Source organism: Hyaena hyaena, unplaced genomic scaffold, assembly GCF_003009895.1.
Source record: "Hyaena hyaena isolate Hyena2069 unplaced genomic scaffold, ASM300989v1 scaffold_315, whole genome shotgun sequence".
NCBI classification, from domain to species: domain Eukaryota; kingdom Metazoa; phylum Chordata; class Mammalia; order Carnivora; family Hyaenidae; genus Hyaena; species Hyaena hyaena.
In genome coordinates, this window is record NW_024080948.1 from 316 (window position 1) to 17,762 (window position 17,447).

General features: G+C 46.5%; 1 protein-coding gene across 1 annotated transcript; it reads right to left on the reverse strand.

Moving 5' to 3' along the window:
* Nucleotides 1-294: 294 nt before the first annotated feature.
* LOC120242791 (centrosome-associated protein CEP250-like) lies at nt 295-12,456 on the reverse strand (the record flags this gene model as incomplete). The annotated part of the gene is made up of 7 exons (XM_039248728.1): nt 12,349-12,456; nt 4,077-4,366; nt 3,344-3,400; nt 2,312-2,394; nt 1,676-1,841; nt 784-890; nt 295-546 (listed from the first exon to the last, which is right to left on the reverse strand). Coding segments are annotated over exons 2-7 (851 nt in total), but the record flags the coding sequence as incomplete, so codon positions are not given.
* Between the last annotated feature and the right edge of the window lie 4,991 nt (nt 12,457-17,447).

The following is a 17,447-nucleotide window of genomic DNA, read 5'->3' on the forward strand; positions in this document are numbered from 1 at the left end:
ACGGAAGAGCTTGGCTGTTCTGGGAACGGCGAGTAGTCTGGTGTTGATAGAGGACAGTCGTAGCTAGCTCTATAAATCAACATGAGAGACAATGAGGTGCAGGGTGGTGTGAGGGCAGAGGACAGTGACATGGCTTCAACTGGGGCACTGGGTTCCAAACTAGACTCCCTCCAGCGTCTTCCCTCTTGTGGGAGGAATGCTTTTCACACCCTCCACCCCCCACCACCCATCTCTATCTTGCTAAAGGAGTCAACACCCTCAGCAACCCCTTCTTAGGTCCCCAAGCCATCTCACCGATCCTGTAGCCCAGCCTTCTCCAGATCCCCTTGACTCTTCAGCTGTATTAACTCCTGGCTCCTTTCATGGGCTTCCTTTTCCAGCTCCTGGGTCTTGGTTAGTAGAAGCAGCAGCTGGGTTGGCTCACTCCCATCCAGTCTCCCAGATGCACCAGGTTCTCGAGACCGGGCACCCACAGTCAAGCGCAGACAATAGGTCAACAGGGACCCTGAAAGCCTCACATGCTCAGCCTTGAGCTCCGTCAGATCTCTGAGTACAAGCAAGGAAAGAGCAGACTCTGGTACGGACCGAGGAAGGGAACATGGAGATCAGGCCCAGTGAAGCCTGAGGAGCAGGTCTGGGGAAAATCATCTGAATCCAACAATACCATCCCTCCCCACCCATTCTTCCTTCCCCTCTACCCCCATCCCCTACTTCCACAGCAGCCCACTCTCATTAAGTCTAGAATCGGTAGGGGCAAACCTCCCTTCTTAACCCCACACTAACCTGTCAGTGGCTGACTTCATTTCCAGGAAGTGGCGTCGGAAGGTCACCACCTCCCGCCACAGACCAAGAAGGCGACCGTGCTCCCCTTTCAGGTAGCCCTTGAAGAACTGTGTATTCAGAAATCCAGGTCATATCAAAGGACAGAGGACCGTCTTTCGCCAGCGCAGGAGTCTCAGACTCCTCCTGGCTCTCCCGGGGAAGGGAAAGATGGACTTACGGGAGACAGCTTATGACTGGGTGCCTATATTCAGGTCACGCTGAAGAGTTTAATAAAGTTAGCAGTGGTACTCAAGAGGTCAAAGGGTTGAGATGGCATATGACATTCCTCTGAGCTGATCAGAAAAAGATAAACAGTAGCTCCTCAACAAACCACTGCCATTATTACTGCAGACTTACAATAAGGATTCAAGGGCATACCACATGTAAATCACCTAGCAGAATACCTGGCAGGCAGCAAAGGCTCAGGAGACATTAGTTTCATTAGCTGGGATCTGAAAATTCCCCAGGGTCTGTATCCGGTCTTTCATCTCCATTCAGGTTCAGTAGCTACCTTCTTAGCATCTAGATATCTATGCCTCTGGAAGAGGGGAGTCAGTGAGCTTTCACATCTATCTAAAAACTGAAGCTGGCCAGTTAGGCAGGGACAGAGCTGCCCTGAGTGTCATTTCACCTGCCAGCAAAACCTTGACCAGATAGTTAAGGACAGAAGTCAGCTGAGAACCACAGCAGGGGCAAAGCTGCCAGCCCGAGTGGGGAGGAGGCTCAGGGACTTTAGCAATGGTTCAGCTTCCATCCAGGTCCCGAAGTTAACCTTTCCCAGCACTGACCAGGATGGAGGTGCCCGGAGCATAAGCCCCGCTCCCTGGCGGTTCCAGCCCCCTATTCCTCCTACCTCCTGCTCCATCTGCCACTGGCTCTCCTTCCTCATTAGCTCATCCCGGGCTCGGCTCCAGTCCACTGTCAGTTTTTCCACATCTTCCCGAAGCGCTTTATTCACCATGTCAGCTTTTTCCATGTGTAGTCGAAGCTGGGTGTTCACCTCTGCTAGACTCTCACACCTGCACTGGGGAGGGGCGGGAGCAAGTGCAAAATAAAGGCTTGATCCAACCCGTGGACCTCTTGGAGTAAGGTGACAAACACTGGAATTTTCCATTGCCAGGAACTTGAGGGCTAAGGGTGAGGTGCATGGTTTTATCCATGTTAGGCCTCACAGCTGAAGTTTCCCTTGAGCCTTCTGAACCCACTGGCTACCAGAATTACCCCCGGCCAGGGCGCCTGGATGGCTCAGTCGGTTGAGCGTCCGACTTCGGCTCAGGTCATGATCTCACGGTTCGCGGGTTCGAGCCCCGCGTCAGGCTCTGTGCTGACTGCCAGCTCAGAGCCTGGAGCCTGCTTTGGATTCTGTGTCTCCCTCTCTCTCTGACCCTCCTCTGCTCACGCTGTCTCTCTCTCTCAGAAATAAATAAAAAACATTTTAAAAATTAATAAAACAGAATCACCCCCAGCAAGAGAACGTGGGGTTCATCACCTCTGTTGCTCCTCCTCCAATCGGACCAGCAGCTGCTCCAGACTCGGCTCCTCCATGCTTTCCCATCTCTGAGAGATCGGTCCCTTAGCCGAACAGAAACAAGCCTTATTTACCTCCAAAGAGAACACCGTTCAAATCAATTCCCTGATGTCCCCTTCTGCAGCAACCTTTTTATTCCTTCTTTTAATTCTTTTGAAATTAGCAATATGTCCCTTTTCTTGATTGCTACGTCCTGAAGGTAAATCCACTGCATCCCCTTCTCCAAAAGTGAACCAGTGACCTCTCCTCAAAGGTGGCATTTGGTAATGAAAAGAGCTTTCAACCTAAGAAGCATGAGATATATCTTCCACTAATGGCCTTGACTTCTACTACACTACATTTTGGACTGCAGGAAGTTATGCAACTTCTCTGAGCCACAAAGTCTTCAATACAAAATGAAGCAGCTACCATTCCTCTCAGAAATCTGCCTTGCAGATTAAGTGACATCATCATATGACAATGCTAAATGGTGCTTGGCCTACATAGAACGGTGCTCAGTAAGTTTTGGTTCCTTCCCTCCTCTGGGGGAACTTTCCCAAGAGTAATGTGAGAATGAGAAGGTGCCGAGAGACAGCTGGAACAAAGGCAAATGGGTCTTTCAAAGCCAGGTCAACCCAGCCAACAGCACGAATAAATCCCTCTGCTACAAACATGTTTTTTAGGCCTGCAAAGGCCCACAGCTAAGACAGATAAACACTGACACCTTCTGGAGGAAAAACGCGTTTCTTCCCTCTGATTTCACATCCTTTCCAATTAAGTCTCCTGAAGCTGCATTTTGTCCTTAGAGAGCCAAGGGCTGGCATCTGACGGGCCCAGAATAGATAGTTCAATGAAAGTGTCTGTGTGATAAAGCTCTCAGGAGCTGAACACAGAGAGAGACTTCCACCAAACACTGCCTTATCATGCCCCAGCTTCCCTCATTCTGCAAACGAGGGCTTCCTTCCGAGCATACTCACCGAGGGCACAGGGGGAACACAAAACAGCCTCACTCACCCCAGAGGCTTCCAGCCGCTTCTCCAGCTCTTGGTACCAGGTCCGGTATTGCAACACCTGAGGCAAACAGAGCAGGATGTGGGCAATGGGCACGCCTAGTACAAACAGCCCAAAACAAAGGCCCTGGAGGATCTTGGGCAAACCTGTTGTGAACAGGGTCTGGGTGATAACAGTGAGGTAAGGTCGTTTCTATTTGGTCAGTTAATGATACTTTCTCTATACCTTTCGTATTGGAGAGTTGAGGTTTATAGGCTTCGGAACCAGAAAATACAGGCTTAGGTCCTAGCTCTATCCTAGGCGAGCAAATATAGACAACAAGTTTAGCCCTTGTCACCACCATCTTTAAAAGCGACAGGATATTGGGGCGCCTGGGTGGCTCAGTCGGTTAAGCATTCCGACTTCAGCTCAGGTCATGATCTCAGTTTGTTAGTTCAAGCCCCAAGTCAGGCTCTGTGCTGACAGCTCAGAGCCTGGAGCCTGCTTTGGATTCTGTGTCTCTCTGCCCCTCTCCCACTCACACTCTAGCGCGCTCTCTCTCTCAAAAATAAATAAACATTAAAAACATTTATGTTTTTTAAGTATTAAAAATTTTAAAAAGGGACAGGCTGTATCTCTCATGGAGTAGTTGTGGGCATCATGGGAGAGGCTGTTGTCTCCTGTAACCCTTGTCCCACCTCAGCACCCAGTGCTCAGAGGTGCACCCTTCGCCTCCCTGGAAGGGCAGCTGCCCCACCTTGGCCTGCAGCTTCCTCACGAGAGCTGCTTGCCTCTGCTGGGCCTCCTGGGAGTTCTTCAGCTGCCGCCAGGACGTGGCTTGGTTCTCTGCCATCTGCTGCTGTAGCGCCAGTACTTGCTCCTCCAGCACCAGCTGTAGTGACTGGGGCTTCATATTGTTCGATCCAGGGCCTCCCGCCTCCATGGGGGCACCAGACAGTCCAGCCCAAAGGCCCCTATCCAGCCAGAGGCTGTTCACTCCCAGTAAGGTCTCTGATCATTGTTGTGCCACTTGGATCTCCTCTTGAGCTGGGGACCAAAGCACACAGAGGAGGTGAAAGGGATGTCTAGGTGATTCAAATTTCCTCATCAAATGCTTACTACTCAGTCCCGCAAAGCTGGATAAGTGAGTTCCTTTACTACAGGACCCCTCAGAGCCTTTAAAATACTGACATGGACCCTAATCTCTAGGATTAGGAGGGGGGAGGCTATGATAAGCATCATTTCCCAAATTTATTGGGCCATGAGACAAGCTCACGGGACCAGTGTTTCTTGGCATGCCTTCTGGAACTCCGCACTAAACCAAGAGCCCCTGGGTTACCATTGCGTCCCTAGTGCTTGGCACAGTGCCTAATAAACATTTGTTGAATGAATCACTGAAGGTGTTTCTAGTCTGGTAGGGGAGAAAGACACAATTATAACACAATGGAGTATGTGTAATAATAACAGAGACATTATAGGATGGTATGGGAAAACAGTGGAAGGGCATTTAACCCCTTCTGGGGGTCTGTGAACTGTGGGAATCAACATCATCATAGTCAATACATGTTAAGTAGGTCTACAGGTCAGTCACACTGTTAAGCGCTTTACACATACTATGTCATTTTTGTCATCGCAAGAATCTCGAAACCTTCCTATTATACTTCAGGGTAGGTAATATTATAACTCTTGGTACATGGATGAAAAAACTGAGGCTTACAAAGGTTAAGCTTCAGTTAAAAAATCAGAAAGCTTAAACAATTTGTCCAAGTTCATACGGTTGGCACTTGGTTGATTAGGGATTTGAATACAAGCAGCCTGACTCTCTGACAAAGAAATGAAGTAGCAGGCATTTCAGGCAGGGGATCCATTAAGAGAGCAAGGGAAAAAAGAATCAGCTTCAGTAGGATAGCAAGGCCTTCTCACCCCCCAGGAGCTGGGCCAAAACAGGGCAATGGGCCTCCTGTGGGGGAGGAGGGGAGACTGGCTGAGGGGGAGGGGGACTAGCCTAACCAGTGACCTTGAGAGACACTCAGGAGAGAGAGAGGCACGGGGGTCAGGAAGAGTTTGGGATTAAGCTCTGCCTCTAATGGGCTCAGTGACCTCGGACATACCACTCTCCTTCCAGTCTCCTCATCCAAAAATTAGGGCTCCCAGCTACGTGACCTCTGAGTTTCTGAGGCTTCTAAAACACATGGTAACGTGGGAGGAGGCGGGTAGATTAGAGTTCTTGTTTTATTAATCCTGAGACATGAGACACCCACCAAAAGGATTAAGGAATATTTGATTTTCCAATTAATTCTCAAGAAAATGGAATATTAGAGCTTCCCTCTTGGTCCAGCCAGCAGCCCATCAGTGTGAACATCTGAAGAAAGTGGTATATATAGCAAAGGGAAATCTAAGATTTGCATATATAGTGGGAATTTCAGGGGCCCCAAATCCCTTTCATGCACCAAACTGTTGATCTACATCCTGGCTCAAATGCCACCTCTTATCATGTCATCCCAGATATATGCAGGAAGAGTTAATCACTTTTATAGCCACATATACACAAACACATGTATATGTATACACACACGACACCATTATATATGACATTTATATGTAACTATATATAATAGAGAGAGAATCTAATCTCCATATTACATTTTATCATTATTATCTGTTTTCTCTACTAATCTGTGAATTCCTTAAAAGCAGAAGCTGTCTAATCCATTTTAGTCATTAGTAGGTTGAAGAAATGCATGTGGGCCTCACTCCAGGCAGATCTAAACTCTTAGCAGAGGTTACAAATGTGGCCTGCTGGTTCTTTTCAATCATTATGTGGCCTATATCATGCTTTTACGAATTATTTTTTTATGTTTATTTATTATTGAGACAGAAACAGAGCATGAGTGGAGGAGGGACAGAGAGACAGGGAGACATAGAATCCAAAGCAGGCACCAGACTCTGAGCTGTCAGCACAGAGCTCAACACGGGGCTTGAACCCACGAACCGTGAGATCATGACCTGAGCTGAAGTCGGCCACTTAACCACTAAGCCACCTAGGCGCCCCTTACGAATTAAAATTAGGTATCAACGTTTACCACTGGGAGAACACATATAAAAAATCTTATTTCTAGGAGTGCCTGGGTGGCTCAGTCGGTTGAGTGTCTGACTTTTGACTTCGGCTCAGGTCATGATTCCAAGGTTGTGGGATCAAGCCCTGCATCAGGCTTCTCACTGGACATGAAACCTGCTTATCTCTCTCTCTCTCTCTCTCTCTCTCTCTCTCTCTCTCTCTCTCTCCCTCTCTCTCTCTCTCCCTCCCTCCTCTACCTCCTCCCCCACTCTCTCTCTCAAATAAAAATTAATAGTAATAATTTAAAATTTTAAAAAGTTCTTATTTCTGGCTCCTTTGGAAAATCAGAATATCTAGTGACCTGGGACTCACATTCCTATAAGGCAACAAGAGCTGCAGTGTCTACTGTCTTAGATAAGGCACAGGCTCTCCAGTTCACCAGATTCCACCCCGCCCCAGCCTATCCTCTCCCTCACACTGATAGCAAATTTTAGTTGCCATTAATTCTTGCACTTGTGCTGTTGTTTTACTTCTTTTTTTTAATGTTTATTTATTTTGAGAGAGAGAGAAAGGGAGAGAGAGAATCCCAAGTAGGCTCCACGCTGTCAGCACAGGGGCTCCATCTCATGAACTGTGAGATCATGACCTGTGCCGAAACCAAGAGTTGGACACTTAACCAACTGAGCCCAGGTACCCTGTGCTGTTGTTCTTCTTATAACAGAGTTACAGGGGAAAACTCAGTTTCCTAACTCACATCACCTCCCGGGCAACAGAAGACAGCTGAGTTGGCAGAGCTTGTAGCAGGCAGTAAGGAAAGTGCACAAAGCAGGAAGAGTAGAGTAGCACCAATGCCCCCAGCTGCCTCTCCTAACCTAGAACCTGGCCGAATGCAGTCTTCCTCACATTCCAAACATCCTCTCTTTCTGTCCTTCCTTTCCACCGAGGCTGTGTCAACCAGCTCGCCGTGGCTCTCTGAAATGCTGGCTCAGTTGCTCTCTGCCAGTTGGAGGCACAAACCTGCCGGGAAACCACTTTTGGGGCCAACAGTGCCAGCAAGAGTAGGTCTGACAGCTCAGAGCCTAGAGCCTGGCTTCAGATTCTGTGTCTCCCTCTTTCTCTGATCCTCCCCTACTCACGCTGTCTTTCTCTCTCTCTCTCAAAAATAGATAAAACATTAAAAAAAATTTTAAATAAAAAAATAAATAAAAATTTAGCCCAATCTTCTCATTTTACAGAGAAGGAAACTGAGGCCTCCAGAAAGCCAGTAACTTTTTTACTTGTTCCTGTTTTATTTATATGCCCCATTTATCTCAATAAATGATTTGGAATTGTAGCAAATGGACCACATGAATGGGAGACGTTACTAATGGGGGAAATGAGATGCAAAGTATATGGGAACTCTCTATATTGCACAATTTTTCTATACATCTAAAATTGTTCTTAAAAAGTTTTAAAAACTAGTTGAAGTGTTTTATGATTAAAACTAAAAAAAATATCCCCATAAAACTGAAATTCATTAAAACTAGAATAAAAAGAGGGAGGGAACAGAGGAAAATTACATCAAGAATCTTTCTGAAATTGAGATTTAGCTCTGAGCTTCCTCAAAGACGCAGTTCAGCACCGTTTTGTTAACACTGTTTTGTTAACAGATCTGCCAGAGAACAAATTAGCAGAGTGTCAAAAGAAAGGTGGGTTTCAATCCCCCAGAAAAAGAAAAGGTCAGTAGTTGGCAAATGGTGACAGACTGAATTACATTCACCTGAGATAATGGATGTCTGTGTGCTTTGTAAATTGTAAAGCACTGAATAGACACTGTCATTACTGCAGGAAAAGGAAAAAGACTCACTTCTTTCATGCATTAATGTATCCCATAAATGCTCATGAATTTCAGCTCAGTTCTTGGCAGTCTGCCCCAGTGATACAGACATGAGCAAGATGGACTTCCTCCTCTTGCGAGGAACCAGACTGGAAGGGCAGTAACCTCTGAACCTAAGGTGGAAAGTGACAGAAGAGTGATCTACATTACGTATTTAGTTCCCTTCATCTGAAATACTCCAAACGTGGTATTTAAATAAAGTTTCAAAAATCTCTTTTTATTTATTTTTTTTTATTTTTTATTTTTTAAATTTATTTCTAGGAGAGAGAGAAACAGCGTGAGCAGGGGAGGGTCAGAGAGAGAGGGAGTCACAGACTGAAACAGGCTCCAGGCTCTGAGCTGGCAGCCAGCACAGAGCCCGACGCGGGGCTCGAACCCACGAACCGTGAGATCATGACCTAAGCGAAAGTCGGACGCTTAACCGACTAAGCCACCCAGGCGCCCCAAAAATCTCTTTTTAATGTTTATTTCTTTTTGAGAATGAGAGGGAGAGAGAGAGAGCGAGTGCAGGGGAAGGGCAGAGAGAGAGGGGGACAGAGGATCCAAAGCAGGTTCTGCGCTGACAGCTGACAGCCTGATGAGGGGCTCAAACCCATGAATGGGGCTCAAACCCCCTGACCGCGAGATTGTGACCTAAGCCAAAGTCGGATGCTTAACTGCCTGAGCCACCCAGGCACTCCTAAATAAAGTTTCAAATAGAAGCAACACCACCTACACTTGGACGGATACATACTGCAAGGACTATGATGGGGACTGGTCTTATTAAATAGAATTTGTCACTTAAAGTCAAAAAGGAAAAAACACTTGAGGGCACAAACAGTTTACTTCCTGTGCAAAGAAACTACATACATTTGTCTGCAGAGACAATCTCTGTTTCTTATTCCACACAAGAAAATTTAGCATGCGGTCCCCTTACATGAATCTCCCATGGGGGACCCCTCTCTGTTCTCCCACCTCTCTGGGCTCTCCCTTTTGTCTCCTTTGCTGGCTTCTCATCTCCCCAACATCTGAAGGTTGGAGGTCCCAGACCTCAGGCTTCAGCCCTCGCCTCCATTTACATTCATTTCCTAGGCACCCTCATCCAGTTTCATAACATAAAATAGCACCTAGACATGCATGACTCCACATGTTACATCTCCAGCCCACACTTCCCTCTGGGATTTTACACTCTCAGACTAAGTACAAACACCTTTAACTCCTCCACATGGGTGTCTAAAAGACACCTCAACGCTAACTTGTCCAAACGTGAACTTCTGATGACCTTGTGGTGCAACGGACTCCAAAAGTGAACTCCTGCTCCTCCAATCTTCCCCATTTCAGTTAATTGCAATGCCATCATTCTGGCTGCTCAAACCCAAAGCCTACAGTCATACTTATTCCATTCTCCCACACCCTGTAACAATCAATCGGTAAACCCTGTTGGCTCTACCAGATCCTATCACATTTCAACCCCTAACCACCATGATCCTGGGCCAAGCCCAAGTGGGATGGAATAAGATTTGCCCAAGAAGTCTTTGATTCACGTTCTTTTAAGAGGTGAAGCCTAATTCTCTCCCCCTGAGTAGAATAAAGTAGAAATGGCTGCCAAGACAAGGTCATAAAAGGCACTGCAGCCTCGGTCTCTCTTTTACTCTCTCCCCCATGTCCTGAGGACACTCAGACAGCCCTGTGAGAAGGCCCAGAAGTAAGGAAGCATCCTGGGAGCAGTGCGGCCATCAGCTAGACTGCAGTCTCGTGGGAGATTATAAACCAAAAACACCCAGCTAAATTGCTCCTAGATTTCTAAACCACAACTGAATGAGATAACAATTGCTATTTCAAGCTGCTAAATTTGGGAGTGATTCCTTGCCCAGAGACAGAGAATTAATATATCTGGATTACTGCAAAAGCTTCCTAGATGGTAGTGATGCTTCCACCCTTGCTTCTAGAATTTCTTCTCAATAGACTAATCTGAGTGATCCTTTCAAAACAGCGACAGATTATGCAACTCAGAACCCTCCAAAGGCTACTCAGTAAAAACCAAAATCATCATCATGGCCCACAGGCTCCTAATTATTTGCTCCCAGCCTCAAATTGTTTTAATTCCATTCCCTACTCCTCCCCAGCCACAAAGCCCTCCTTGCTTCACGTATTAGAACACACCAAGCCACCCACCCATCCCTGGGCCTCTTCCTCCAGTTATCTTCTTGATTCGCTTGCTCGCCCTTACCACCTTCAGGCCTCTGTTCAAATGTCACCATCTCAGTTAAAGTTGTTCCTTAACCCCATATAAAATACCACCACTCTTCCACACACACTGGTATTTCTATTTACCTTATCATGCGTTATCTGTCCTTATCTGATTATTATGTGTAATATACTTATCAGAATGTAAATTTCCCAAGTGCAAGAATAGTGTTATTGGCTGCTATATTCCCAGCTCCTAAAACAGTGCTTAGTATATAGCAGGTACTCATTAACTATTCGGCTGAATGAACGAAGGAATATAAGACCATTAGGTACCATGGTCTATGTTACCAATAGTCTTACAAAACACTGACAGCTCTATAACCTTCTAAAAGGTAAAAAACAGATCATGTAGCACTTCACTCTCTCAAAACAATTATTTGCAATCTTCACAAAAAAACCTTTGCGATAAGGGGTGCCAGGGTAGCTCAGTCTGTTAAGTTTTCGACTCTTGGTTTCTGTTCAGGTCATGATCTGAAAGTTCATGAGTTGGAGTCCCGCATTGGGCTCTGTGCTGACAGTGCAGACACACCTGCTTGGAATTCCCTCTCTCTGCCCCTCCCCTTCTCACATGCTCTGTCTCATGCTCTCTCTCTCAAAATAAATAAATAAACTTAAAAAAAAAAAACCCTTTGTGATAAGATCATTGCCTTCATTTTGCAGAGAAGAAAACTAGGCTCAAAACATGTAAGGGATATAACTTATCAGTAGCAGAACAAGCACGAAACCCCAATCTGCTTCCAAACCCTAGGCCTTCTCCATTACATTAAGTTGCCTCCCAAAGAATGAAATAGTAAATCACAGCTCTGTGAAGGGAATTTCCTAAAGGGTGTGAATTGATGAGTCCTAGGTCTGCAGCTCTCTGACAGAAAGGCAGCAAAGAAAGGTAGATTGTGAAGGAACAGAGGGCTGGTAGCAGGTTCTCGCCCTGGTTTTGTCATGAACTCAGTCTGTACATTTGGGAACATCAATTCTCCTTTCCAAGCCTTCTCAGGCAAATGCACATCATAATCATGGCCTCCACAACTCATGGGGTTAATGTAAGGACCAATTCAACAGACATTTATCAAACCCAGTGAAATTATCGCATGCTCCGGGGACAGAGAGCCTGGAATTCACTTCCCAGACCCACTCACGTATTAGTTGTGGAACTCTAGGCAAAATGATCTACGAATGCTTCAGTTTCTTCATGCATAAAATGTGAAGATATAGAATCCATTTCATGAAATTGCTGAGGATAAAATGGCCTTTCACATGTAATGCATTTAGTAGCACTTGGCACTTGTGACTATTTAGCAAAATATTAGTATTATTACTATCATCATGCGCTAGACTCTGGAATGACGCCCAAGTGCTCGTTGTGGAAACAGGGGCAGAAAAACTAATTCCGTGCAACGAGTGCAAAAACCAAGTAGTGAGATTAACAGTGCCTGCAGAAAAGCGGTTGGGAAAGGTTTCCAAGGAAGTGATATTTGAATTGGGTCGCGAAGAACCAAAGTTCCGGAGCAGGGTGGGAGTGGGACTGGGCTGTGGGACAGATCACGTGCAAAGCCCCAAGGACAGAGGGAGCGGCAAAATTCTGGGAACCGGGAGCGAGACGCGCAACAGAGCGCAGCGGGCTCGTCAGCTATTGGACACGAGGGTCGGGAACATCCCTTTCTGCGCGGATTGGAGCCCAGAGCGGTGGCCGCAGCCGGATGCGGAGGCAAGGGGCCCGGATCCCTGGGATGGGGCCCAGCCCCGCTCTGGGCCTCGGGTTCCTCCCGGGTACCGGGAGGCCGGGGCTCCAACGCGATTCCCTAAGGCGCCCTAGGCGGACCGGTCTCTGGGCCTTGGACCGTTAACCCGGGCACCTCCCGCCTGCCCCACCTCACCACTCTCGGCTCCCGCGATTTCCAGCGTGATCCTCAGCGCCGGAGTGGGAGATGTTGCTACTAAGGCCCGGCGGGGGGCGGGGGCCCGGCACCGGGCCCAGGCCCAGACCCCGCCCCCCAGACTCCCGCCCTGGCAGAGCTCTTCCCCCACCCCCACAAGTAGAGTGCCCCTAAGCGGATTGCACCACTTCGGCGCCTGCCGCCATGTTGAGTACTGGCAGCCGACTTACGGGAGTGGCCCAGATGGAAAGGCGGGATTACATAAAGAGACGTAAGATTCCCTGGCCAGAAATGAGGACAGCCAGAGTTGCTGGATTCGAGCAAGGGCAGTTTTGGTAACAGAAAATATCGCGTTCAGTCATCCCCCTTTTGGCTTCGGGGTTACACACTGCGCATGTGTATGGGGCTTAATTCTACGGGCGCCTGCTCACTGCTCGACCCACAAACCCGAATGCAATTAACAACTGCTTGAGTTACTAGGGAACGGGCCCGTGGGTCTGAATAAAACCTGTAGGGTGCAGAGTTGTGGGGTTTTTTGTATTCAGACCTCGTAGCTCCAAGCCGACTCAGACTACACAACTTAGTGTCGTTTGAACACGCAGCACTGTTTTCACTGACGTCTTTGCACAAGGTGGTCACTGCCTGAATGTCTTACATCCATTCGGAGAACTGCAGTTTATCTAATATTCTGTGTAAGCCTGACTTCCTCTAGAAGACTCTATGGCCCAAGTGTTATTCCTTTAGCATTTTGTGCTTAAATTATCAATGCATTATCAACCACAACATTTCCTTAGAGTTAGAAATTTAATTTACCTGCCTCTTTTTCACTCAGTGGTTCTAATATTTAGTTGGGATTAAAAATAAAACCAGGGGCGCCTGAGTGGCCCAGTCCTTGGGCATCAGACTCTTAATTTTGGCTCAGGTCGTGATCTCACGGTGATGAGATGGGAGCTTGTTGCTGGATGTGGAGCCTGCTTGATATTCTCTCCCTCTCCCTGTGTGTGTGCTCTCTTTCCCTCTCTCCCCACCTCTCTCTCTCTCTCTCTCTCAAAAAAAAAAAAAAAGGAAATTCTTAAAATGCAAAGTCCTGGGTTCCACTTCTAGGGAGTGAGTAAACCAAGGGTGGAGCCCAGGAATCGACATTTTGACAAATACCTTAAGTGATTGAGAAGCACTGAACAAGGCTGTGTATTTCTAGCACCCAGCACAAGGCCTGCTACAAAATAGGTCCTTATTGGGGCGCCTAGATGGCTCAGTCGGATAGGCATCTGACTTTGGCTCAGGTCATGATCTCACAGTTCGTGGGTTCGAGCCCCACGTCAGACTCTGTGCTGACAGCTCAGAGCCTGGAGCCTGTTTCAGATTCTGTGTCTCCCTCTCTCTCTGACCCTCCCCTGCTTGCTCACGCTCTCTCTCTCTCTCTCTCTCTCAGAAATAAATAAAATATAAAAAAAATAGGTCCTTATTAAGTACTGAGTGAATAGATGGATGGATGGAGTGAAACAGACAATCTGCAGCCACAGGAACCTGAGAATGGAACACTTTGATAAGAGCTATATTGTTTCTTTTCTTCTATAAGAAAAAAATTCTTAATAGTTACTTTAAGAAAAAGAGAAAGTAAATGGGAGAGGTGGAAAAGAAACATCGCAGATACTGGACAGAGAAAAAGATGCAAAGAATCAGTGGTGTGGAAATCCACCCCAGAACAGGTACTGTGCAAGAATGTTCACTACAACCATATTTGGAATGGAGAGAAAAGAAATGACTTCTTTGCCTCAGGGCCCTAAATAGGCCTTCTATTTAGACTGCTTTTCCCCTAGCTCTAGGCTTAACTGATACCTACCCCTCCTTCAGGCCTCAGCTTAAATGATACTTCCTCAGGTAGGTCTTCCCTGACCATGCCATCTAAAATAATACCCTATCGGGGCGCCTAGGTGGCTTCGTTGGTTAAGCGTCCGACTTTCGCTTAGGTCATGATCTCGCGGTTCGAGAGTTCGAGCCCCGCATCGGGCTCTGTGCTGACTGCCAGCTCAGAGCCTGGAGCCTGTTTCAGTCTGTGACTCCCTCTCTCTCTGACCCTCCCCTGCTCACGCTGTCTCTCTCTATCTCTCCTAGAAATAAATAAAACATTAAAAAATAAAATAAAATAATACCCTATCATTTTCTATCACAGTACTCTGTTTCTTTCATAGTATTTTCCACTTATTATCATTTTTTGTTTACTTATTATCTTTCTCCCCCTCTAACATTTAAGCTTCATGAGGACAGGAAACTATATCTGACTTATTCCCAGCATTTAGTACAGAGCCTGATACATGGTAGGTTCTAAATAAGCACCCATTGGATGAATGAATCCAGTCAACATCAGTGTTACGAAGGTTAATAGCATAAAAGCCATCAGCGAACTACACAATCTGTTTTAAGACCATGAGAAGTAAATGTAGGTTTCAGACTACTTATAAAGGGTAAATGGAATAGAAGGGGATTAACACCAAACTAATCTTCAATCTTTGTAAAGGGGGTTTGTTCATGCATTCTCTCATCTGTTTATTCATTCACCCTGCTAACATTTACTGAACATATATTATGTACTAGTATTAGATAATAATACAATGTATTAACAGAATACATTAGAAATTGTACTAAACATAAAGTAGTACAACTGGGGAACACCTGGGTGGCTCAGTCGGTTAAGCAACCGACTCTGGCTCAGGTCATGATCTCCCAGTCCGTGAGTCCCAAAGAGTTGGGCTCTGTGCTAACAGCTTGGAGCCTGGAGCCTGTTTCAGATTCTGTGTCTCCCTCTCTCTCTGTCCCTCCTCTCTAGCTTTTTGTCTCTCAGTCTCTCTCAAAAATAAATAAACATTAAAAAAATAGTACAACTGGGTATTTTGTCTGAGCAAGAGCAGAAAGTGTGGTTACTGATGTGTGAAAGTGAGTAACATTACCCCTAGAGGTTCTCTAGACTTTGAAAGTACATCAGCCTTCAAATGCTCTTCAAAGTGCCAGGGACTTTTGGGACAAACTAGTAATCATACACATCACTTGAATTGCTTGAGGCCCAAGTGCCCTCTGAGAAAAGACTTAATCTAGACACAATTAGAGTCTGGCCATGATGAACCAGAGTGGGAAGAAGTTCTCAAAGGAGGCTGGATTGAAGGGAAAGACAGTGGATCAGTGGGAAGAAAACCAACACTGGTCCCCTCCAGCCTTCTTCCTCTATGCTCCAAATTCCATCTCTGGGAACATGCTTTATATCCAAATCCTCTCCCAGGGCTATATTGTGGATCCTGCACCCCAGCTTTGTTCATTATTTGTAGATATTCTCTCCCACCCCCACCATGCCAAAAAGCTTCCTGGAGTGATGGACTTCTTTCTTTTTGAAATTATATATGTGAAATTTCAAAGTGAGGTGCTAAAATATATGTTTTTTTCTAATGGCCTAAAATCTATTTTGAAGTTCTTAAATCCCTTTTCTATTGGGCCAAGAGAGTGGAGGATAGAGAATTTGTGTGGAGCTATTTCTGGCTGTGAGTCCCCACCCTTCTTGGAGAAGATTTAATGTCTTAAGCCAGGTGATTGGAACAGGGGACTTCCAGAAGGGTTTGAGGTGCCAAATCTGTCCCCATTGCAGTTAGAGAACATAGTGACTGGATCCACCTCCTGCCTGGGAAATCTAGCAACAAGGGACAAGCCTGATAACGGCTTTGGTAGCAGGCTAAGGGGAGTGCTGCTGTGTTGGGGTTGGCCTGCTCTCCCAGAATTTTTCAAGGAATGTTTTCTGTAGGCCAGATGTGGGCTAAGTGAGAGAAAGCCTGCCCGAGGCCTGCCCTGGGTCCTGTAGAGTAGGGCCTCCTAGAGGGGTAAAGAGACCCCAGAAGTAAGAAGACAAATGACCACTGGCAATAGAGAAGCCTTTGCTAAGGGGAATTCAGGAGAGGGACCCAGCAGGGAACCCCTGAAGAGCCTGGAAAAGCACCCCATGAAGCTTTGATGATGGACAGGAACAGCTATAAACATCTGCCAGACCCAGAAAGCATAAAGCCAATGACATTACTAGTTCAAAGAAGACTTTTCCCACTCCATGTCAACACCTTGAGTGACGGAAGCAAGCTGAGGATGACAGAGGGGGAAAATTTGAGGAAAAAACCTAACTATTCCCCTCTTTCTCACTCCAAGCCTACAGTCTGAAGCAAAGCTAGAGGCACAAAAAGAATATAGTATCTTGGAGTAGATTGTGGCAACTTGCTACTGTCCACCTAAGTCTATTCATTCCTCATTAAACAAATATTGATTGAGCACCTACTATGTGCCAGATCTTGAGCTAGACCCTGGAAGAGACCCAAAGAACACATGAACCCTGCCTAGAGCTTCAGTTCACAGACTCACACGGGAGGCAGACAAATACACGCATATTGCACACACACAACACAGTGTGGCAAATCTTATAAAGAGGGAGTTTCTGGCTTCAGAGAGGTGGTGATACTACAACCTGATTGTGAAGGGTAAATCTGCTGAGCAGAGAAAGGCAGGAAGGACGTTCCAAGCAATGGGCACGGCACGGTGGAGTAGCACAAGGGCATAGGATATTTGGGGAATGCGGGGTTCCCTCTGGGCACTCCTCTTGCTGAGTCTACCACTTGGTTGGATTGTATGAATTTTCTTGGACTGGATAATTAGATGATAATGATACAGTCCCTTTCATTTGCTGGATATTTTCCCCCTGGCCCTGACTTGCCTCAGCTTGACAAAGTCAAGCTCTAAGTAACTGACTCATCTAAGGTTGACATTTCTGTGGGTGGCATCTTTGTACCACCATCCAGGACTTGGGCAGCAAAGGATGTTGTTGACAGCTCCCACAGGACCAGGTCCTCTCCCGCCTCAAAAACTGAGTCCTTACTTATATCTTGAGACTTTATCTGCTGCCTCATGTGACACAGCAACTAAGATCTAAGATTCCAGACATGAGGGACACCTGGATGGCTCATTTGGTTGAACATCTGATCTTGATTTCAGCTCAAGTCATGATCCCAGGGTTGTGGGATCAAGCCCTGCATTGGGTCCTGCACTGAGCATGGAGCTTGCTTGGGAATC